The 20,655-nt window shown below is 53.1% G+C and overlaps 1 protein-coding gene across 1 annotated transcript; it reads left to right on the top strand.

Moving 5' to 3' along the window:
* The first annotated feature begins 314 nt into the window (after positions 1-314).
* On the top strand, positions 315-19,449 carry LOC111931833 (uncharacterized). The gene is given in 11 exon segments (XM_023930537.2): positions 315-420; positions 3,365-3,552; positions 12,790-12,905; positions 15,366-15,470; positions 15,720-15,819; positions 15,928-16,070; positions 16,210-16,400; positions 16,709-16,818; positions 17,104-17,245; positions 17,623-19,358; positions 19,361-19,449. Coding segments are annotated over 11 exon segments (2,922 nt in total). The 5' UTR covers positions 315-379; the 3' UTR covers positions 19,411-19,449.
* The last annotated feature ends 1,206 nt before the right edge of the window (positions 19,450-20,655 follow it).

Below are 20,655 nucleotides of genomic sequence, written 5' to 3'. Positions count from 1 at the left end.
AGCGGCTCACGAACACGGTGTTTTCCAGGATTTAGCGTCCCCTGAGGATTGTGGCCCAGGTGCACGATGTTTCCTAGGATTTGGTGTACCCCGGGCGTGGTGCGCAGCCGAGGGCGTGGCGGGCAGCCGAGGGCGTGGCCGCTGCCGAGGGCGTGGCCGCTGCCGAGGGCGTGGCCGCTGCCGAGGGCGTGGTGCGCAGCCGAGGGCGTGGCCGCTGCCGAGGGCGTGGTGCGCAGCCGAGGGCGTGGCCGCTGCCGAGGGCGTGGTGCGCAGCCGAGGGCGTGGCCGCTGCCGAGGGCGTGGCCGCTGCCCCAGAGCCCCGCCCCGGGCGCGGCGCCGCAGCCGCGGCCGCTGCGGAGGGCACGGCTGCTGCCCGGGGATGTACGCCGGCAGGAAGAGGAAGAAGCCGGTGCCCAAGAGGTGAGTGCGGCGAGGAGGCTCCCCCTGGCCACCCCCGTGCGTGGGAGCGGGCAGCGGGGTCCGGTCCTAAGTGCCCGGAGCCGCTGTGGTGCGAGCGCTGGGCGAGCGGAAGGGAGCGGCGGGCTCCCTTACTCGCCTCTAGCCAGGGCTCATTGGAGATAACGCTGTGTCGGCTCTGGCAGCTGCGGGGAGAGCAGGAATCCTAAAGATGCTCGTACTGCATCCCGCTGAGGAAGCTCGCCGAAGAGTTTGAGCTGCTCAGCAGTGATTTGCGGACTGCGCTGTGGTTTGGTGCCCGCCTAAATCGCACATGTAGCAATTAGTAATTAGCAAAACATCTCGGCTCCTTAATTATTAATTATCACGCTGCTCCGTAGCTGTTGCATAACGTCCTCCTCGGTGTGTTCCCGGTGTTTCCTGCCTCCCTCGCGCCTTCCCCCACTCCCAGGTCCCCCCAGCCCGATTGAGCTCAGCTTTTCCAGGTGTGTAGGAGCTGAAGGTGGATATATATTAATGGGAGGCTGTGGAGGGGGGCCGGGGATGAGCTGAGTCCAAGCCCGGGAGGGAGCAGCAATGCTTTAAACCTGTGGTGCGGTGACCCTGAGCCTCTCTCGGGAATTCATTTGGGAGTCCTGCTGTGGAACACGAAGGATGGCTGTTTTGCCACAAACCTGTCTCCTGCTCATCTCGGAGTGGCGATTCCAGCCCTCCGGCGGTCCAGCCTGAGGGTTCGGGCTGGATTTGTGTGGCTCAGGAGAAAGTGTGTCTTTGGAGCGCAGAAGGGACCTCATGCCCTTGTTCTGCAAGGTAAGCCTTGGGAATGGGAATAGGAAGAGGTTCTTTTTCCCTGTGATGGGTCGGATCTTGGAGCAGGGCTGGTGGCAGTGGGATGTGCGGCCGGCCGGAGGGGACAGGGAGGATGGGCTGAGTGGCATCTCTAGCTCCTCTGCGGTTTGCTCAGGGCTAAAAAAAACAAAACAAAAAAACCCACAAACCCACAACAATTAATAAGAATTAGGAGACAATAGATCAGCTTAGGCAAAATCCACGGTCGGGAATAATCTCCCTTGGTACTTGCCAGCTTGCAGAGGGGATACACTTCCTATTGGGTTACTGTTCAAAGAGCAGCTGGGGAAAAACAAACCCCAGCAGCACCACAGCCTTTGCCCCGCTGGCAGCTGAGCTTTCTCTCGGCACAGGGGCCACCAGCTTCACTGTGACCCCCGTGGCACGGTGTGCTTCATAACCATGGGGTCAAAGGGAAGGGAATTTAAACAGCTTTTAAATGTCTAGAGCAAGCTTCACTGTTTCCATGAGGTATTTTCCTCACTGGTATCCCCCCTCTTAAGGCTGGCCATGGAATGTGCTGCTGCTGGGATGTGCAGGAGCAAAGGTGTTGGGGTGTTCTCCTTGGGCCTTGGGGTGACTTGCTGTTGGTTGTGTTACCCTGTGTGCCTCAGCCAGAGGATTTTCAGTGTTTGGCCAAGCTGTCCCAGTGATTCTGTTACACCTCAGTGTTTTACACACTGCCATGCTCATCTCCAATCTCATCTTCTCTTCTTCCTGGCTGTTTGGGGCTGGATTTGGATGGTGAGTGGCCAGAAGACTTTAAAGGATACCTGAGGAATCTGAGACAAATTTTCTTCACCTTTTTTTTTTTTTTTTTTTTTTAATCAAAGGAAAACTATTTTCATTTTTCTCCTTCCTGGTGTGTGACAGTGATTTCAGAAGTGTTTAGACTTTCTAAGAGCCCTGGTGCCAGCGTGTTTTACCCCACTTGCATGGACTAGTTTGGAGCTGGGCTGTGCCAGCCTCCCTGTGAGAGGGAATATCCCTCCTGATGCTGCTCTTACAACCCAGCAGGCTTGAGATTTCCTGGGGAAATGCTGCAATTTTCCACTCAGCCTTAAAAGACCTCTCAGTCTCTCTCTCTGAGCTGAGGCACCTCAGTGCATTTCATTTAATGCTCATTTCCTCTCACATCACACATGCGAGCAGCCCTGCCAGATGAGATTGGAGAGGGGTTGTAGAGGAGAGAGCTTAAATTGCTGGTAAATGCTGGCAAATCCTGTTATCCAAAGCTCCTTCTTGAAGTGAGGATGCCTGCAGAGAGGGAGTTTGTGGTTAGACAAATTACATCAAACCAAACGAGATGCATCTTAGGGGATGCAGCCGAGTGAGATACAGAGCTTGGGGGGGATTGAGGGGTTTGTCTTTGAGCTACAAAATTCAGATTGGCATTAAAAAATGAAGGACACAGGGTGACATCTAAGTCTCATTAAAGTTACTAACAGAGCTTTTACTGCTGTGCTGGGATTTTGGCTAAAATAACTGCAGCTCACAGCGATGGGACCTGGTGTAGGCTTCAGGCTGCTCTCCTGGATGCCGTTCCTTCTGCAGGTTGAGGGTTGCCCCCAGGGCCCAAGTTTGGCATCAAATGCTGGTTTAATTTGGAAATGCCCATCTGAAAGTCAGAAATCACAATATTGGAAGAAAACAAAACTTTTTCATCAATTTTTTTTTTTTTTTTTTTAAAGACAGCTTTTTTCAAAGTGCAGTGCCCTAAACCACCCTTTGAGATATCCCTTTGTTTGAGTCATAGAATCCCAGAAGGGTTTGGGTAGGAGGGAACCCTAAAGCTCATCTCATTCTGCCCCATGACTGCCCCATCCCTGGAAGTGTCCAAGGCCAGGGTGGACAGGGCTTGCAGCAGCCTGGGATAGTTGAGAGTGTCCCTGGAATGGCAGGGGGTGGAGTGGGATGGGCTTTAAGATCTCTTCCAACTCAAACCAGTCCGTGATTCTGTGATTTCTAAGAGGAGCAGGGTGTGTGTGGAAAAATCTTAACCATTTCACTCTTGTGGCTGCACCAAAGTTAGTGCTGGGTTTGGAAAGAGCCTGTTGGACAATCCCAGTTTGATTAATCTCTCCTCTGCCTCTTCCAGCCCCAAACCACCCCCTCCCGAGGGTGTGAAGTCCAACCCCTCCAAGCGGCACCGGGACCGGCTGAACCAGGAGCTAAACAAGCTGACAGGGCTGCTGCCCTTCCCCGAGGATGTGTGCTCCAGGCTGGATAAACTCTCCATCCTCCGGCTGGCCGTGGGCTACCTGAAGGTGAAGAGCTACCTGATGGGTGAGTGTCCCTGCTGGGAGTGGGGAAAAGCCCCTGGGATCAATCCCCCCTGCACAGCTCATGTCCCACCCCAGACTTTGGGATGGGAAGTTGTGTTTCCTGAAGGGTACATGACGGTGAGTTGTGGGAGCAGGACCTTGGATGTCCATACTGGCAGGAAAATGTCACCATGGATGGAGGGAGCAGCTTGGAGGCATTGCCAGCAGCTGAGACCTCCTGCAAAGTTTGTCCATCTCATTAGCAGCCATCCTTTATGTCCAGAACCTCTCCTGTGTCACATTCCCACCACCGTGCGGAGAAGAGACAGAGGTGGGTAAAACACCCACCTCTTGTGTACCACTGAACAGCAACATTGCCCTCATCTAACTGGAATGGCAACTTAAAATTAAATTAGTTAAATAATTGAATGTTCATAATATAATATATTGCATGTTCCCTTTTATTGTATTTCATATTCTGTATTTCCTTATTCCATATTTGGTATTCTTATATTTATATATATAGTTCCTTCTTCCTCCCTCCCTATTCTTCTTCAACCCTTTGTTATTATTATTACAGTTACTGTACATTGAATAAATTATAACATTATATATGGTTATATGTGGAGCCTGGCTGGGGGGAGTCATCACATGTGTGGATAGGGACATGTTCCCTCTCCAGTGGCTCGGGCCTGATGGAATGGGTGATGGGCACTGGGGAAGGCAGAGCACTGGGGCAGGAAGGCAGCAGCAGCTTTTTCTATTTAGAGGCTCTTATTGTCTTCTCCCTGCCGCAGACTGGATAAACTTGGCTCCCTTGGCTTTTTCCTCATGCCCACTCCTCTGGGCTCTCCCAGGGCCCTCTCCAGCTGGGATGCTGGGCTCCAGGAGCAGACTCCTGTGCCAGACTCTCCAGATGGGACCTGTGCCTCTGAGCAGGAGCTGGTTCCCTCTGGATGTGCTCAGAGTGTGCTTCCCAGCATGAGAGCTGCTCTGGGAAAGCATTTGCCATTGCAGGGGTTGCGGAGCCCTGTTCTTCCAGGCCAATTATTCCCATCTGTCCGCTTGCCTGTGATTTCCAGCTCCTTCCCCTTGCTCTGCCCTGAAGTTCATCTTGTTTGACTTCAGATCGTCCCAGATTCAGCAGGGTCAGCCTGGCTCTCGGGTGTGCCTGATGACCCGTGCCAGCTGCAGGTCACAACAGCCTGCTGCTGGTGTGTCCTGCTGGGCATTTTGGGGGGACACAGTGGTACCCCTTGTGCTCTGCTTTCTGCCTCAGGTTTGCTGTCCTGTGCTTCCTGCAGGCTCCTCTCCTGCTGCAGGAGAATGTGGCATCACCTGGTGAGCATCCCTACCCACTCCCCATCTGCAGCCCAAGCCCAGCCTTGTCTCCAGACAGGAGGGAGATGGATGTTTTGAGAGAGCGATAATTGCCTTATCTCCAGGCAATTGAGAGACCAATTGCACAGTGGGCTCAGGGTGGTGCCCTGAGGCTCCTTTTCTCCCTGTGCTGTGTCTCTCCAGCCCCAGAGTGGAGCTTCCCAGCGCTGTCTGCAGCTTGTCTGGCTTCTAACACCAGGAGAAACCTGAAAAGAGGCTTCCAGCCTTCTCCATCTTCTCTGGCATTTCTGAGGTGTGGGTACTGTGTGCCTCTGGCTTGGGAACAGACCTGTTTAATGAGGTGTAGGAAGCCAGGCATCAGGGTTTGGGGTGGGACAGAGCAGAGGACAACCACAGTGGGTGTGGGTGCTGGTATCACTGCTTCCACAGTGGATACGAGGAAAAGGACTTGTCATCTGCGTGGGATCCTGGCTTTCATTGCAGGGTAGTGACTCACTTCATCATCCTTGGAATCTGCTTTGCTTTTAAATGTTCTTCTCTGTGCTTTAATGAGAAACCAGGCTAATTAGTAGTTTGCTGGAAATGCCAAGCTTCAGGCCTAGAGAAGGGAGTTCTCAGAGCTCCCTCTGCACCTCCATGGGCTGATTCATGGTGTGCACACCTGTAACTCCTCTGTGCCCTGGGGAAAACGCCGCAGGTGTTGCACAGCTCTCTGCTGCCTGGGATCTCAGTCTTCCTTGAGCAAAATCAGGGGGCTCAGAGCTTGGTCTCCCCAAGCTTTGCCCATTGGGCACAACCTGTGAGCGATGCTGGGTAGCGGTGACAGCTCTGGCGCTATCCCAGCCTGCCTTAAAGGCACTTGAAAGGTTTTGTCACTTGGGTAAACAGTGGCTGAACCTCACTGCCAGACTTGTGCTGAGCTCTGTCTGCAAACCAATTTGCAGTGGTTGCTACTTTGGCCTATGTCTGACAGTCTCCCAGACAAATCTGGAGTGACTTTGCTGATCCCTGTCCCTGAGAGCAAGTGCCAAGGAGAAAAGCTTGTGTCTGTGTTGCCGACTGCCACGATGCTCAGGGCTCTCTGCGGTGTGACAGGAGCCTCACTTGGTGTAAAGAGGGAGATCTCACAAAAGCTTGGGTGGATTTGAGTGCTGAGTGGCTCAGAAAACCTCCAGCTAGCTGGAGAGCTGTGCTGGGGTTCGTTTCCTACTGTTCCTGTAACAAAGGAAGCAGATGTTGGGGCTGCATAGTGGCTCTGCTAAGGGGGAGCAATAAAATGGGGCTTAAAATGCTCGCTGAGGTGGAGAGACTGATTAGGGAATGTGCTGCCACGCCTTCTTCCTAGGACACCAGGCAGGGAGATCTGTGAGAGGATCACAGAGTCCCAGACTGGTTTGGTTTGGTTTGGTTTGGAAGTTCATCCAGTGCCACACCCTGCCATGGGCAGGGACAGCTCCCACTATCCCAGGGTGCTCCAAGCCCCATCCAGTCTGGCCTGGAACTCTTCCAGGGATCCAGGGGCACCCACAGCTGCTCTGGTAATCTGTGCCAAGACCTCACCACCCTCACAGCCTTCCCAACATCCAACCTAACCCAATCTCTTTCAAAACCCACAGAAAACCATGCTGTGGTATGAGACCACACTCTGGAGTCTGGCAAAGCTTGAGATATCTAACAGCTCCTAGCAAACAGTGAAGAGTGGGCTACCTCCCCATCCAGCTGACCTGGCTGGAGCAGGGGCTGAGCTTAGGAGGTCTCACCAGGTCCTTTCCCACCTCTGGTGCTGGTTTCAGTGGTTCCCTCCCCAGTTCTCTGCTGCAAGGCAGCTGGCAGCAGGTCTCCCTGGGTAATCTCACTGTAGCCAACACTAAATTAGCTTTTTTATTCATCTCCTTGTTGTTTGTTGTTACCATGGGCCAGAGCTGCAGGGGTCTGGGCCTAAAGGAACTGAAACAATGAAAGGAGTCAAACTCAAATCTGTCCCTGGGTGAGATCCTGCAGGGATGTGTGGGATGGAGATTTGCAGCAGCAGGTTTGAGAGGCTGGTGTTGTCTTGGGGATGCCAGCACTCCCCAGGGCATTTCAGTGCTCCTCAGAAAACACAAAATGACTTTTCCTAGTAGTTCATAATCTGTAAGTTTGGCATTTGTCTGTTTCACTTGGATGGCACAAGCCTGCTCTGCATGGCACCGTGCCTTTGTTAAACAGCTGAGGCAGAGGTTGATGCTGATTTGACTGGGTTTGGGATTGGATCCAAGAGGAAAACAGTTGTGCATGGCTTGGTGTTGCTGGAAGAGCTGGGAGCTCCTGGTTTTTGGATGCCAGGCACCTCTGGAGCCTGTTCAAAGAGAAGTGTTTGCTATGGATGAAGCTTGTCAACTCCCCTCAGTGTAACCCAGTCTGTGAGGGCAGCACTGGCTCTGGGGTTGTTACCAAGGACTTTTTATTTTCAGTGCCAAATCCGTGCCAGAGGCAAGGGGTGTGTTTTAGCTTCCATGGCTGAGTTGCCATGTTTTTCTTTAGGAATGTGTTGGGAAAAAAAGTGAAGAGATTAGATGACTTTGCTCCTTTTTCCTTCTTTCTCCTGCTGGAAGTTTTTCCTCCATCGCAGGGCTTAGGAGCCTCCTTGCAGAGGCAAGAAAGCCAGCCCATAGGGAGATGCTTTTGGGGATGTGTGGGGTACATCCCGATTCATTGATGCTGGAAACTGCTGATCCTGTGTCTCGGTTTTGGAAGACAAGTGTCTGCTAGGGAGGGCAGGAGCCTCCCTTGGGATGAAAATGTAGACCCCTTCCCTCTGAATTATTATAATTTTGAAATCAAGGGACTCTCAGGCAGAGATCTGGGGATAGGAATAACAGTTCTTTACTAGTATAACCAGGCAAACAAACAACAATAACTACAGCATTAACAAGAAAACAGAACAAGGGGCCCCGTGACAGCCTTCTAGGCTGAGACAGGAAGGAGGAGACGCTTTATTTTCACAAACCCCTCGGGCAGTCCCGGTGTATGGATGCTAGCTTTGGAACAGGCTGCAGGAAGCTGCAGAAACTGCAGGCCCATGGCCTCTCAGTCCTGCCTGAGAAGCTAGCCTGAGAACTTCATAGGAGGATTTCAAAACAATCCTCAGAGACAGAAAACAACTGCCAGGTGCTGTTTGTCTGTCCTCTTGTTTTCCTTGCAGGAGAGAGTCAGGGGGGTAGTGTGCCCCTGACCAATGATGGTGATGTAGCACTTTACTAACCAATAAGAGTTTCTTCTCTGTACTTTTCCACATATCTGTCTATAAGACAAGCCTAGAGCAATAAACTAGAGAGATTCTCCTGTTGTGACTCCCTAGAGAGTCAGTGTCGTTCTTTATCGCCATTCCCAATCAGAAGGACACCGGTGCTCCTGCAGGGCTCCGAGGATCACTCAGCTGGAACAGCAGGGATGAGCTGAGATCCTGGGCTGGTGGCTGAGGTGGAACAGCAGGGATGAGCTGAGATCCTGGGCTGGTGGCTGAGGTGGAACAGCAGGGATGAGCTGAGATCCTGGGCCGGTGGCTGAGGTGGATCAGCAGGGATGAGCTGAGATCCTGGGCTGGTGGCTGAGGTGGAACAGCAGGGATGAGCTGAGATCCTGGGCTGGTGGCTGAGGTGGAACAGCAGGGATGAGCTGAGATCCTGGGCTGGTGGATGAGGTGGATCAGCAGCTCCACGGCGGTGCCTGGCACTGCCACACATCCCGGCAGGACAGGGTGTGTGAGGCCACCAATGAAGAGGGAAGAAGAAGCAGCAGCTCCGTCTGGGTGATGGTGAATTCCCTTCTCTGTCCCACAACAGCTCCCAGCAAAATGTCCTTCTCTCAAGCCAAAGATACCTGCCAAAACTGCCCCCGCCCTCCCCTTTTCCTGCCCCCTTCCCCCCTGGGCCCAGCTGAACTCTGCGTTTCTCAAGCACCCACCAAGTACCAGCAGTCAGGTTTTCCCCACAAATAATAGGTAAAAATTTCACAGGTGAGCCAGAACTAAAGGAAGGACATCTAACCCCCAATATGTGGTCTGGCATCTTCTGGCTGGTCTTGGGGTTCAGGACAGAGCTGGATTTCCCCCTCCTGTCTTAAAAATTACACACAGCCTCTGTCCCAGCACTTTGAAAATGTGAGTGATCATCACACTGCTCCAGCAAATGCCTGGGACTTCCTGGCATTTGCTGGAGCAGTGGCTTTTGCCATGGTCTTCTTTTCACAGAATTATTGAATCATTAAGCTTGGAAAAGACCTCTACGATCATCAGGTCCAACCATTAACCCAGCACTGCCAAGCCCACCACTAACCCATGTCCCTAAGCACCACATCCACATGTTAATTCCCATTAATTGTCCAAGATGCACTGCAGGAGGTTGGAAAAACTGGGCACAAACAGCAAAAGTGCACCGTCCTTTTACCCAGTTACTTCTATTGTGGGTATATTACAGCTTGGATACACATTGGACCTGTTTCCTTTAATCCCATTAATTTGTGGTCTCAGCTGCTCTGTGTGGGGCTCTCAACTGCTCCATTAGAGTTAAATGGGATGAATTAGCCAGCTTTTAATACAGGTCCTCACCTGCTTTGTCCTGCCTGGCAGCCAGTGGGGCTCCTTTCCTCCTGCCAGCCAGTGTTTCCAGCCCATCTTAGCCATCAGCCCCTTGGAGACCTGGCTTCAGCATGCTGAGGGATCCATGGCTCCAGGTGGGATTCCAGAGGGTGGCATCTCCCCATTTTGTCTCAAGCAACATTTTCAGGAGTGATCCCTCCCTCCCATGAGATTCCCCATGTTGTAAATAGCCTGGGGTAGGATTAAAATGTTGGGTTTTCCTTTCCAAGTCAAAAAGTGACTGGGAATAGCCTCTTTATCCCTGGTGGTTGCATGGGCATGGAAGTGCTTGGGTTTCTCTGGGGATTGCTCCCAATCCCAATGGTTCTTGGCAGTTTGAGTGAGGATGAGTTCAGAGACTCAGTTTGAGTTCAGTTTGGAGGAGGAGAGCCACAGGAACACCATGGCACCTGGCTGTGGATGCTGAGGACTGAGCTGGATGTGAGCACCAGCTGCTCCACACCACCAGGACTTTGGACAGCACTTCTTTGAGTTTCCTCCCCTCCCTCCATGCTCCAGACCTTCTCCCCAGGTCAAGCGTGTCACATGGGCAACAGATTCTGGAGGATTTTTGAGCTTAGCTGTGCAGAAATTGACTGCTCTGTGTTTGAGAGAAGGGAAAGTAAGCACCTTTGGTGGGAGCTTAATTGCTAAGATCAGTGGGAGAGGTGAAGAAATTTTGCTGGAAAGCACAAGATCGGTATTTCCTGCTGGATGCTGAAAGCCACAGCAGCTCTCCTCAGCTTTCCCTGCAGATGCTGCTGGTGGACACTGGGAGAGAGCTGGAGACCAGATGCTCTCAAGATGTGCATGCTCTCAAGAAGTTCTGTGCCCTTTTGGAGCTTTGTTTTGGAAGAACTTGTTTCTTTTTGAAAAACCCTGCCAGCCTGCTTCATTTCAATACTTTAGAGAGGAGCCAGGCCTTCAAAAGAAATCAAATTTTAAATGAGAATTGATGTTTCATTTTGAAACTATTATGCTCCATGAAGTGTGAATTGAAGCCATGTGGTCCAGATGGGATGCTTTTCCATGGGAATCACATGCCAGTCACGTGAAGAGGCTTTTTGCTTGGTGTTTCCCTGTTGAATCTCATCCTTCCCAACCTTCCCCAGAGGTCTCACATCCCCTGAGCAGGCTGGTCTGAGAGCACAGGATGGGAAAGAGCAGAAGCTGTGGCTGATGGGGAAGGTAGAGATGCTGCCTGAGGATGTCCAAGGAGTGCTGAAGGTTTAGGGTTGGAAGACTTATCCCAGCTCTGTGGAGATGGAGACTGACCCTGCTCCAGAGCACCCTCTCCACTGCTATTTGTGTCACTTTATGCAAGACCTGCAGCTAATAACCCTACCCTACTGTATCCATGCCCTGGCTGCTGACCTCTGTGGGTGGGTGCTTGTTGGCATTCAGGCTCCAGATGTAAATAGATCCCAGGGACATTTTGACTCCAAATTTGTTTTGAATTCAAACATGGCAGTCCATCAGGGAAAATGCTTTTGCATGTTGGTGGTTTGCTGCAGAGCAGATCAGCACTTGCACATGAAACTTCTTTAGAGTCCAAATTGTTTTGGCTTTGAACTTGGTGTTACCAAGGAAGAAACCAAACAAACCTTTAAATCATTTCAGTAGTGAAGTGAGAGCTTATGCCATGGAGCAAATTAAATGTATGGTCAGACGTAGGATGGTTTGAGGTTCTTCCTCATTTCCAGCATTCAGAGGATCTTTCCCCTTTGGATCCAGCACTATCTGACACGCAGGGCTGAGATGGGGCAGGCAGTGCTCTCTGGGATGTGAATTACACAGGACATGTGAGCTCTGTTGGACCTCTGGGAGCTGCAGGAGCTGGAGATGGTGGCAGAGGTGGGGTGGCTCCCACATGGCAGCTGCTTTGAGCTTTTCTGTGATTTTGTTTTGTTTTTGTTGAGCTGGCACTAAAACATGCCTTGAAAAATCATCCTTTTGCTGGCAGCTGAGCTTGGATTGAGTTTTTTCAGTGATAATCAGCAGATAAAGGACCATGCTGGGGATATCCCTGGGAGCTTCTGTCCTCATTCCTGTTCCCTGAACAACCGGTTCTGTGCGAGTCCCATGGAGCTTGAGGTCCCATGAGTGGGTCAGCAGGAGGTTTCATGCTGGCTGCACCCTGGGATGTTGCCTTCAAGGCATGCAGTGCTGAGGCATGAGGCAGCTCCTGAATCTGCCTGGGGAGCTCACGGCAGCAGGTCCTGGGAGCCAAGAGGAGTCACTCAGGTGTCACTGGGAGTGCCACAGTAACCAGCTCCTGGTCTGCTTCCAAGCAGCCAAAGGTGGAAGGGAGAAAACAAGTATGGGTGCTTTGATGGCATCTCGGGTGCTTTGATGGCATCTCAGGTGCTTTGGGAAGCTTTGCCTGTGTCTTTCTCCAACCCTGAAGGGCAGCAGTGCAGACAGAGCAGCCCAGTGGGTTGGCTGGAAGCCAACTCCAGTTCTGCCAGGCTCTAACCAGAAGCCTCCTGGCTGTGTTGGGTGGTTGTCAGGGTGTGACACTGATAACTCAGTTCTTTTCCTCTGGACCAAGATTAATGAGAGAGAGACTGTTTTCATGTTTGGGCTCAGTTGTTTATTCTTCCTTATCTATATTACATCTTTACAGACAGTGAGGAGCTATGTACACAAGGCTAACAAGCTACAAAAAGGAGGGATGAGGTATCTCTCCAAGGTCTCTTAGGTGTCAATTCACCCAATAATGAAATGCCAAGAAACTTATTTTTATTTATAACCCAGCAGCCAAACACCTGTGTCCTGCAAAGTGGATTCTTCCATCCAGTCACCTAATATTACCCAAGAACCCAAGAAGAAGGAGAAAGGGCCACTCCCTTAAGTCCTCCATCTTGTACTTCATTTACTAAAATAGCTAAAACTCCAAACTCTTTCTCACTCAGTGACTTAATATAATTCTATCTAACATACACATTCATATTCTCAGTTTCTCCACTTAGTTTTCTTAGTTTCTCTTAGTTTAGAAACTTTCTCCATGGTCTTAGGTTAAACTCAGTGTTCTTTAGAGTGTCTGAGCCTGTCAGCACAGATAAAGGGATATTTTTTGTGCCTCTGACTCCAGCAGGTGGTGTTTCCCAGCCTTGGCAGCCCAGGAGCACTCAACCCCACTCTGTCCTTTGCTTCTCTGCCTCCCACTCTGGCAAGAACGAGGTTTCCCAGAAAGGGGATCAAGAAGGGGAAAGAATCTTTTGGAGGAAGCCTCGGGCAAGTGGGCTCTGTGCCAGTTCCTACTGTCTTCCACACTGATTTCTTGCCTTCTCATTGCAGCTGCATCTCCAAAGGTCAGCAACTGCATGGATCAGCCCAGTGCCCCAGGAGGGGACAGAAGGACAGAGCCACAGAGTGACAGGGAGCTGTTTCCTGAGGGGGAGCTGCTGCTCCAGGTATGGTGATGTAGCTTGGTCATTTGGGGTCTCTCCAAGCAGCTCTGCAGCTTGTGGTCCCTTCTTGTGGAGCAAGAGGAGACCCTGCCTTGCCCAGAGCTGCTTCACTGTGATTCCTGCAGGCACTGAGTTCCTGGGGACAGACACCACTGACACTGCTGGCCTGTGACACTCACTGTGTGACCTGGCTGGGACCAGTCCAGATCCTGTTCACACCATTCCCTCTCATCCCAGTGCAATTTGCTGTCCCTTACATCTCACAGACACAAGCTGCATCCCAACCAAGAGGTTCAGGGATGTCATATGGTGGCGTAAGGATTGATCCCTGAGTAGTTCCCAAGGTGCTGGCTTGGTTCATTATCTTTAGCAAAGGCTAAGAGGGGAATGTTGAGAGCTGTGGCACAAAACATCCCCCAGGAACTCCTTGCCCTGCCTGGGGCACTGCATGAGCTCCGTAGGGATGAGTTCACAGCCTGTCTGGGATGGGATTGGATGAGAAAAGCCCAGGTTCAGTTTGTAGATTGTGGGGGAGAAAAGGAGTTGGATGTTGGAAAAATGGTAGTGGACAAAACCAGTGGGAAATGAGAGCTTTGCTTTGTAGAAAGGTCAGATGTGTGGCATGAAACAGGTGACAGTGAAGCTGGGAGCACAAGGAGCTGGTCAATCCCTCCCATAGTGCTGCTGGTTTGGGCTGCCATCTGTAACTGTGAGCCAGAAGGGTCTGGCATGGAAAGGCTGACTGCTGGGCACACCTGCTGAGGAACATGCTGTTCACTGGGTCTGCAGGGCGAGCCTGTGCCAGACCTTCAATCATTCCGTGAACTTGGCATCTCCTGTGCCTGGGTTCTCACAGACCCAGAATGGTTTGGGTAGGAAGGGACCTTAAAGCTCATCTTGTGATGAGCTGCCAAAGGCAGGGACACCTTCCAGTGTCCCAAGCTGCTCCAAGCCCTGTCCAGCCTGGCCTTGGACACTTCCAGGGATCCAGGGGCAGCCACAGCTTTTCTGGGCACCCTGTGCCAGTGCCTGCCCACCCTCCCAGGGAAGGATTTCTTCCCAATACCCCATCTCTCACTGCCATCTGGCAGTGGGAAGCTCCCCCTGTCCTGTCTCTCCTTGCCCTCTCCAGCTCTCTTGTAGAGAAAAGAAGAAGGAAACACTCCCCTAAATCCTCCATCTTGTACTTAATTTACTAATATAGCTAAAACTCCAAACTCTAACTTTCTCACCCAGTGACTTAATATAATTCCCTCCATCATACACGTTCATATTCTCAGTTTCTCCACTTAGTTTTAGAAGCTTTCTCCATGGTCTTAGGTTATTGAGTTATTAGGTTATTGGGGCTTCAGTTCTCTTCTCCCACCTCTCCAAAGACCAGCAGATGGATGCTTGGCTCTCCTTGAACCTGACTTTGGTCACTTCAGCCCTGCTCCTGCAGAGCCTTCCAGGCATCAGGCAGTGTGAGCAGATCCCCAGCAGGAGCCTCCATGTGAGATTTTGGCGAGGCAATAACTCCTGGGAGCTCAGTGTGACTTTTGGCAGTGAATCCTGGACCACACAGGGTCCCCCATGGCACCAGCTGTGTGTGAGTGTGACAGTCATGGAGGAGCAGCTGGATACCAGGAGGGAGCTCCAGGCTGCCCCAGCATGGAGCTGCTCCTTAGCCGCTCCCAAGGGCTCTGGACTCGAACCATATGATGGCAATTTGTTGAGCCACCTGAGCATTGGCAGACTGAGGTGATTGAAGGCATCTGGAGAGCTTATGAGGTGTTACTGTGACAGAAATCCCTCCACTGAGCTTTCTGGTCGCTTTTTTCCCCTCCCCACAAAGATCATTTTGAGCACAGACTGATTTGCAGAAAGCCCTGATTCAGTGTCCCTCAGGGGGCTGCAGCACACCAAGTGAAGGAACTGGTCCCCCAGCAAGCTGGATCTGTGTGCTGGGTTTCCATTTAGGGTGTTCTTTCCCTAATTTCTCTCCTATTCCCTAATAAGCATATCACTGTCAAGAGCAGGGGGCATGAGTTACTATCTAATGCAGTGCTTTGCTTTTGGGGGAAATCAGCCTGAAATTGTCACCAGAATCATAGAATATCCAGAGCTGGAAGGGACCCACAAGGATCATCGTGTCCAAAGCAGAGCCCCAGGAGAGTGTAGCTATTCCCAGCTGGAGAGAAGGAAACCAGCTGCAGGTCCTCCATGAAACCTCTCTTCAGCTGGTCCCTCCTGATGCAGGTGCTGCCCTGCAGTGAGAGGGGGCTCCATGGGGGTTTGGAGAAAGAAGTTGGTCCATCGTGCTGGGTACAAAATACTCCACAGAACTGAGTCTTGCATGGTTACCAGATGCTGTCCTTCTTTGTGGGAAGAAGGTCCCTTCTTGTCCCTGGATGCTAAAGAAACACCTGGGGGATTTCAGCATTCAGCAGCTGGATTGAAGCTGGGGAGAGTAACTTTGAACAGAACTTTTGCTTTCAGGCACTCAATGGATTTGTCATCGCCGTGACTGGAGATGGTTACATTTTCTACATCTCCCCTACTGTGCAGGACTACCTGGGCTTCCACCAGGTGAGTACTGTGTTTTCCTGGCTGGAAACAGATACATGCAGTCCTGGTGTAGGAAGGAGGTGTGGATGGGGAGCAAAGCTTCCCAAAGGGCAGCAGCTCCTGTGGCAGGGGAAGGAACTGGAGTTGGCCTGTTCTTTACTCTCAATCCCTGCGCTTCTAGTGCCCAGGAAGGGAAACCTTCTGTGTCCTCCTCCTGACACCTCTGCCAAGCTGTCCAGGAGCAGGCACTATTCTCTTGTGTCATTCCAGTCAGATCTCATCTACCAGAGTGTGTATGAGCTAATCCACGCGGACGACAGGGCCACCTTCCGTCACCAGCTGCACAGGACCCCACTGCACGCTGCTGACAGTGAGTGCCAGGGTGGTCCCTGCAGGGTTTCACTTGAGCAGCTCTGAGCCATGAGCTCAGGGTGTGCAGCACAGCTTGGAAAGCTTCCTTTTCTCTTTGCTTTTCCAGCCTTTCCCTCTGAGCAGCCGCTGCTGGCTGGATGCAGTATCACATCCCGCCCCCAGCACCTCCATGCTGAGAAGCAATCCTTTGTGGAGAGGAACTTCACCTGCCGCTTCCGCTGCCTGCTGGATAACTCCTCGGGATTCCTGGTAATGCTGGGACACCCCTCTGCTCCCCCTGTGCCCACAAGGTGTTCCCCCAGAGCCACTTGTGTCCCACAGGGATGAGAGCACAGCCAGTTCCCACCACCTTGTTTGCTTCACACCCACGTTTTCTAATCCCTGTAAGGCCTTGAATTTGCATGGGCGCCTGAAGTTCCTTCTTGGGCAGCAAAAGTCAGCAGCAGACAAGTCCCCAGTTGCTCTCTTTGCCATCGCCACACTCCTCCAGCCTCTCTCCATCCTGGAGCTCCGGACCAAGACGCTGATCTTTCAGACAAAGCACAAGCTGGACTTCACTCCCATGGCCTGTGATTCCCGGTAAGGCATCTCTCACTTTCCCCATGACAAAATCCCTGGTTCTGGACAGAAAACTAGACCTGGTGGGGACAAGGAACACCTGACCCAGCTCCCATGGCCTGATGCTTTTGTCCCTCTGCTGCAGGCCCCCAGTAACACGGGGAGCAGGTTAACAGGGCACTGGCACTTGTCTGCCATGGTTTGTGAAACAGGGGATGCAGCTCAGCCCAGGGCAGGGCACTGCAGCACCCAAAGTGGGAGTCCAGCCTGTGGGGTGCAGCTATGGGGAGTGCATCCCTGGTGTCACTGCATTCCTGTGCTGTTTCCAGGGGCAAGGTTGTCCTGGGATACACGGAGGTGGAGCTGTGCAGGAGGGGTTCCGGGTACCAGTTTGTGCATGCAGCTGACATGATGCACTGCGCAGAGCACCACGTGAAAAGTAAGTGCTGGGGGGCTGTTGGGAGGGTGTTTGTGAGCACCCTCAAGGTGCCTTGCTGTACTATTGCTCCTTGGTGCTGTCTGTCCCGGGGCTGGAGTAGCTGTGATAAAGGCTCTTCCTCCTGGATGAGCTCAGGGAGCTGGCGGAGAGACAGCATCCTGCATCTCCTGCCCCCATAGCACGGCCACAAGGTGATGCTCAACCCCATGGCATCTTGCACATGTCATTTGTCTGGCTCTGCTGGGGAGCTCTGTCGGTGGCACTTCTCTTGTGTCCCTGCCTCAGTGATGAAGACGGGGGAGAGCGGGCTGACGGTGTTCCGGCTGCTGACCAAGAGGGGCAGCTGGCTGTGGGTGCAGGCCAATGCGCGGCTGGTGTACAAAGGGGACAGGCCTGACTGCATCATCGCCCGCCAGCGAGCCCTGTCGTGAGTATTGCTGGCCCCCTTTAGCTGCTCTGGGCGTGGGGGGCATGCCCGAGGCATGCAGAGGCCGTGAGGGTGGAGGAAAGGATCGGTGGGGTTGGAGCTTTGCAGCGTTTGTCCTCCTGCAGTGTGATTGAAGCGGCTCTGAGGAGGTGGTTGTGGACATGCTGCCTGGGAGCAGCAGCCCTTTCCTGAGCCATGCAGATCTCCCCGTGGGCTCCCCAGAGCCTTCTTGTAGCTGGCCCAATCCAGTCTCCTTTTCCTCTAGAAAAGCCAGGGGCAGGGCTGTGAGTTCCCCCCTTGCTGTCAGAAGGGTGGTTTTGCCTGGCCTGGAGGAACTGCTCATGCTGCTTCCATCCCCTTTTCTCTCTGCACCAAAGGAATGAAGAAGGGGAGGAACATCTCCGGAAGAGAAACGTGCAGCTGCCTTTCAGCTTTGCCACGGGGGAAGCAGTCTTGTATGGGAATGACCTTCCTGGGTTCTTGGACTCGTTCCAAACCAAGGCAGAGTTGCAGGTGCAAGCAAGCTCCAACTCAGAGCAGCACTTGGTAGACCCCAGCTCTCTCCTTGGGGCCATGTTGAAGCAGGATGCATCCATATACAATTCCAATGCTGATAATGTGCCTCAGTTCTCCCTGCCAGGCTTCATCCCTGAGCCTGATGGGCTGAGCCAGAATGAGCACGTCAGCGGTGCCAAGGAGGACAGCAACTCCCTCCTGGTGGTCATCGAAACCCTCTTTGAGAAGAGTGAGGTGGATGGAAACATCTGCCAGAGCCTCGGCGTGGACAGCACAGAGCTGCAGCAGTGGGAGGAGGCTCTGCTCAGCCTGGAGGCAGAGGAGGAGCTGCCAGCTCAGGGGCTCCAGAGGCCGGGCACCAAGGTGACATCCTGTGTGGAGCAGATGCTCCTCAGGGAGGCTGCTGGGAAGAACCTGGACTTCCCACCCTGCCATGAAGAAAACAGTGCTGTGGCTCACTTCCAGCGCTGCTGGGCAGCTGGTTCGGTGTTGCCAGCCCCAGGACAGCCCTGGGCAGCGGGCACACGGGGAGGCCAGGGGGCTGTGGGCTCTGTAGCCTCCGTTACCTCTGAGGGCAGCTCTGCCCAGCCAGAGCAGCAGGGCCCATTTAACCCAGCCGGGCCGGTGGCAGGGATGGTGCTGGGCATCCCTGTCTCTGGCAGCAAATCCTCTGCAGCACTTCAGCTGGCAAGCCAAGCATTCCAGGCAGAAGCTACCCCCTCTGCTGCTGTTGGTGGCACTGTTCCTACTGCTCAGAGCCAGCCTGGGTGCCAGCTGGTGGGCTCAAGCTGCCCACCCCCATTGCACTCAAACAAGTTGGTGACTCTGTGGCACAATGTCCCCCTCCAGGCAAACCCAGCCAGTTGCCCATGGGAGGCTTGGCTGGCCAGAGCTCCAAAACAGCTGGAAGCTGCAGGAGCACACGTGGAATCCCAAACTCTGCCAGCTGGCAGCCCTGAGAGCCCCCCGGGGGCTGGGCTGTGGTTGCCACCCCTGTCCCAGTCTGTTCCTTGCTCTGCCCAGGGCTCGAAAGAGTCCCTGTTCCGCAGGGATGGGAAGCTCTGTGATGTGGAGGCTGCTCTCCCTGCACCCTTAGGAGTCAGGCAGTTGCCAGGGCATGGCAGCTTCCCCAAACAGCCCCTGGCAGCCCATGTAGAGCCCAGCTTTTCCTGGGAAGGGGAGCAGGCAGTGCTCCAAGAGGACAAGTGGTTCTCGCAGCTGTGGCTCCCGCAGGCTGGGGCAGCTTCTCAGAGGAGCCACGGGGAAGGGCCAGTGCATCCCAGCAGGCTCCTGCTGGGCTCCAGCACAGATCCCAGTGCCCACCAGATGGACTGCGTTGTGCTGCCTGAGTGCCAGTATGGAAACAGCCTTTTTAGGCATGAGAGCAGCTTCCTGAGGGATGCTGCTAAAGTGTCCTTTCCCCAGCAGCTGGGTGCTTTGCCTCGTCCCACTGAGAACCACCTTGGAGCACCCTGCTCCTCACCGGGCTCAGTTTCGAGGTGCTCAGCAGCTCTCCCTGTGAAGGTTGCAGGAGCACCCCTGTGTGCTGGGCAGGGCCCTGGCTGCCCCTCAGTTCCCTTCCAAGCTGGGCAGCCCCCCATGCCTGTGAGATCCAGCTCAAGGTGAAGTGCAAGAGCTCTAGGAGCTGAAGGGCACCTGGCTCCTACGGAGGGTCTGCCAGGGATGCAGCCACACCATCTTTTGTGGGCAGCCTGGTTTGGAGCTCACTGTGAACCAGGAGCCCTGTCTTGGAAAGCCACCAACAGCTGTGAGCTCTTCTCATACCTGCCAGTGGTGCTCCCTGGTTTCCCAGGATTTTGTCTTCCAATGCTGTCAAGCAGTCTAGGATGAAGCGGTTTGGACTTTTTGTTCCATGTGAAGTCTTTCAGGGAGATGCAGCTGTGCCACTGGGGAGGCTTACAGGTTCTTGGGGTCCAGGAAAGGACATTGCTTGCTGGCACGTCCACGTACTTGGGGTAGCCTCTTCCAGATGGAACTGGTCCCTCACAGGCAGGTAGCACCGAATGCTGTTTCTCAACAGAACAGTGTGGTTTCCTCATCTCCTGTGTTGGATCACCCTTGTCTTGTTGCTGTTTGGTCCCCTGCATCATCTCTGCCTGCCTGAGCCTCTTTTCCTCATGTGTTCTCCATCTCCTCCAGAGACCGCCCAAATCCTTTCAGAAAGGTGTTACCAAGCACTTCAAAGAGCTCAGCAGCATTGAAGGGTCTCAGTGGGAGTGGAGGCACCTCGGGGATTTGGTCTCTCCAGCAGCTTTCCAGGGGAATTTGGGAGAGATGGGTACCAGGCCTTTGTGAAATTTCTGGGGTGGGGAAGGTGCAGCCAAGCTCCCCTTGGGTTTGTCAATGGCCTTCCTCTCCTCTGCTCCACAGTGCCATGGGACTGAGGAACAGTGAGGGTTCCCCCATGGTTCTGCCAAAGCAGTGAGAAGGAAAGGCAGGGAGGGATGCAATAACCACTCCTCTCCATGTCAGACCCACTTGGTGCTCCTCAAACCATTGTCCTGCAGCCCAGCACAACCACTTGGTTGAATTCTCTTCCTTTTTATGTAACCTCAGATGTGAATGAATTGTTTTTTCCCCACCACCGAGCAAAGTCTTGCAGATCCATCAGGAAAACCCACAAAAAAAAGCAATGACTGGGGAGGGAGAGAATGATTTGAGACCACACTGGCTTGCAGTATTGGGCCAGAGAGATCAGAGTGCTTAGGGACATTCACACCTTCCCCTCATGCACCCATCACCCTGAGTATCACATCTGCCTGTACACCAGTGTTAAGCATTTAGCAAGCAAATTAAATCAGCAATTTAATTAGCACAGGACCAGCAGCAAGCCCACATGCCCTGGTGTGGAGTGGCCTCATCTCCATGGGTCT

Source organism: Cyanistes caeruleus, chromosome 7 (genome assembly GCF_971803275.1).
Source record: "Cyanistes caeruleus chromosome 7, bCyaCae1.hap1.1, whole genome shotgun sequence".
Classification (NCBI taxonomy): domain Eukaryota; kingdom Metazoa; phylum Chordata; class Aves; order Passeriformes; family Paridae; genus Cyanistes; species Cyanistes caeruleus.
The sequence above is the reverse complement of the archived record's forward strand: the minus strand, read 5'-3'. Positions and strand labels throughout refer to the sequence as shown.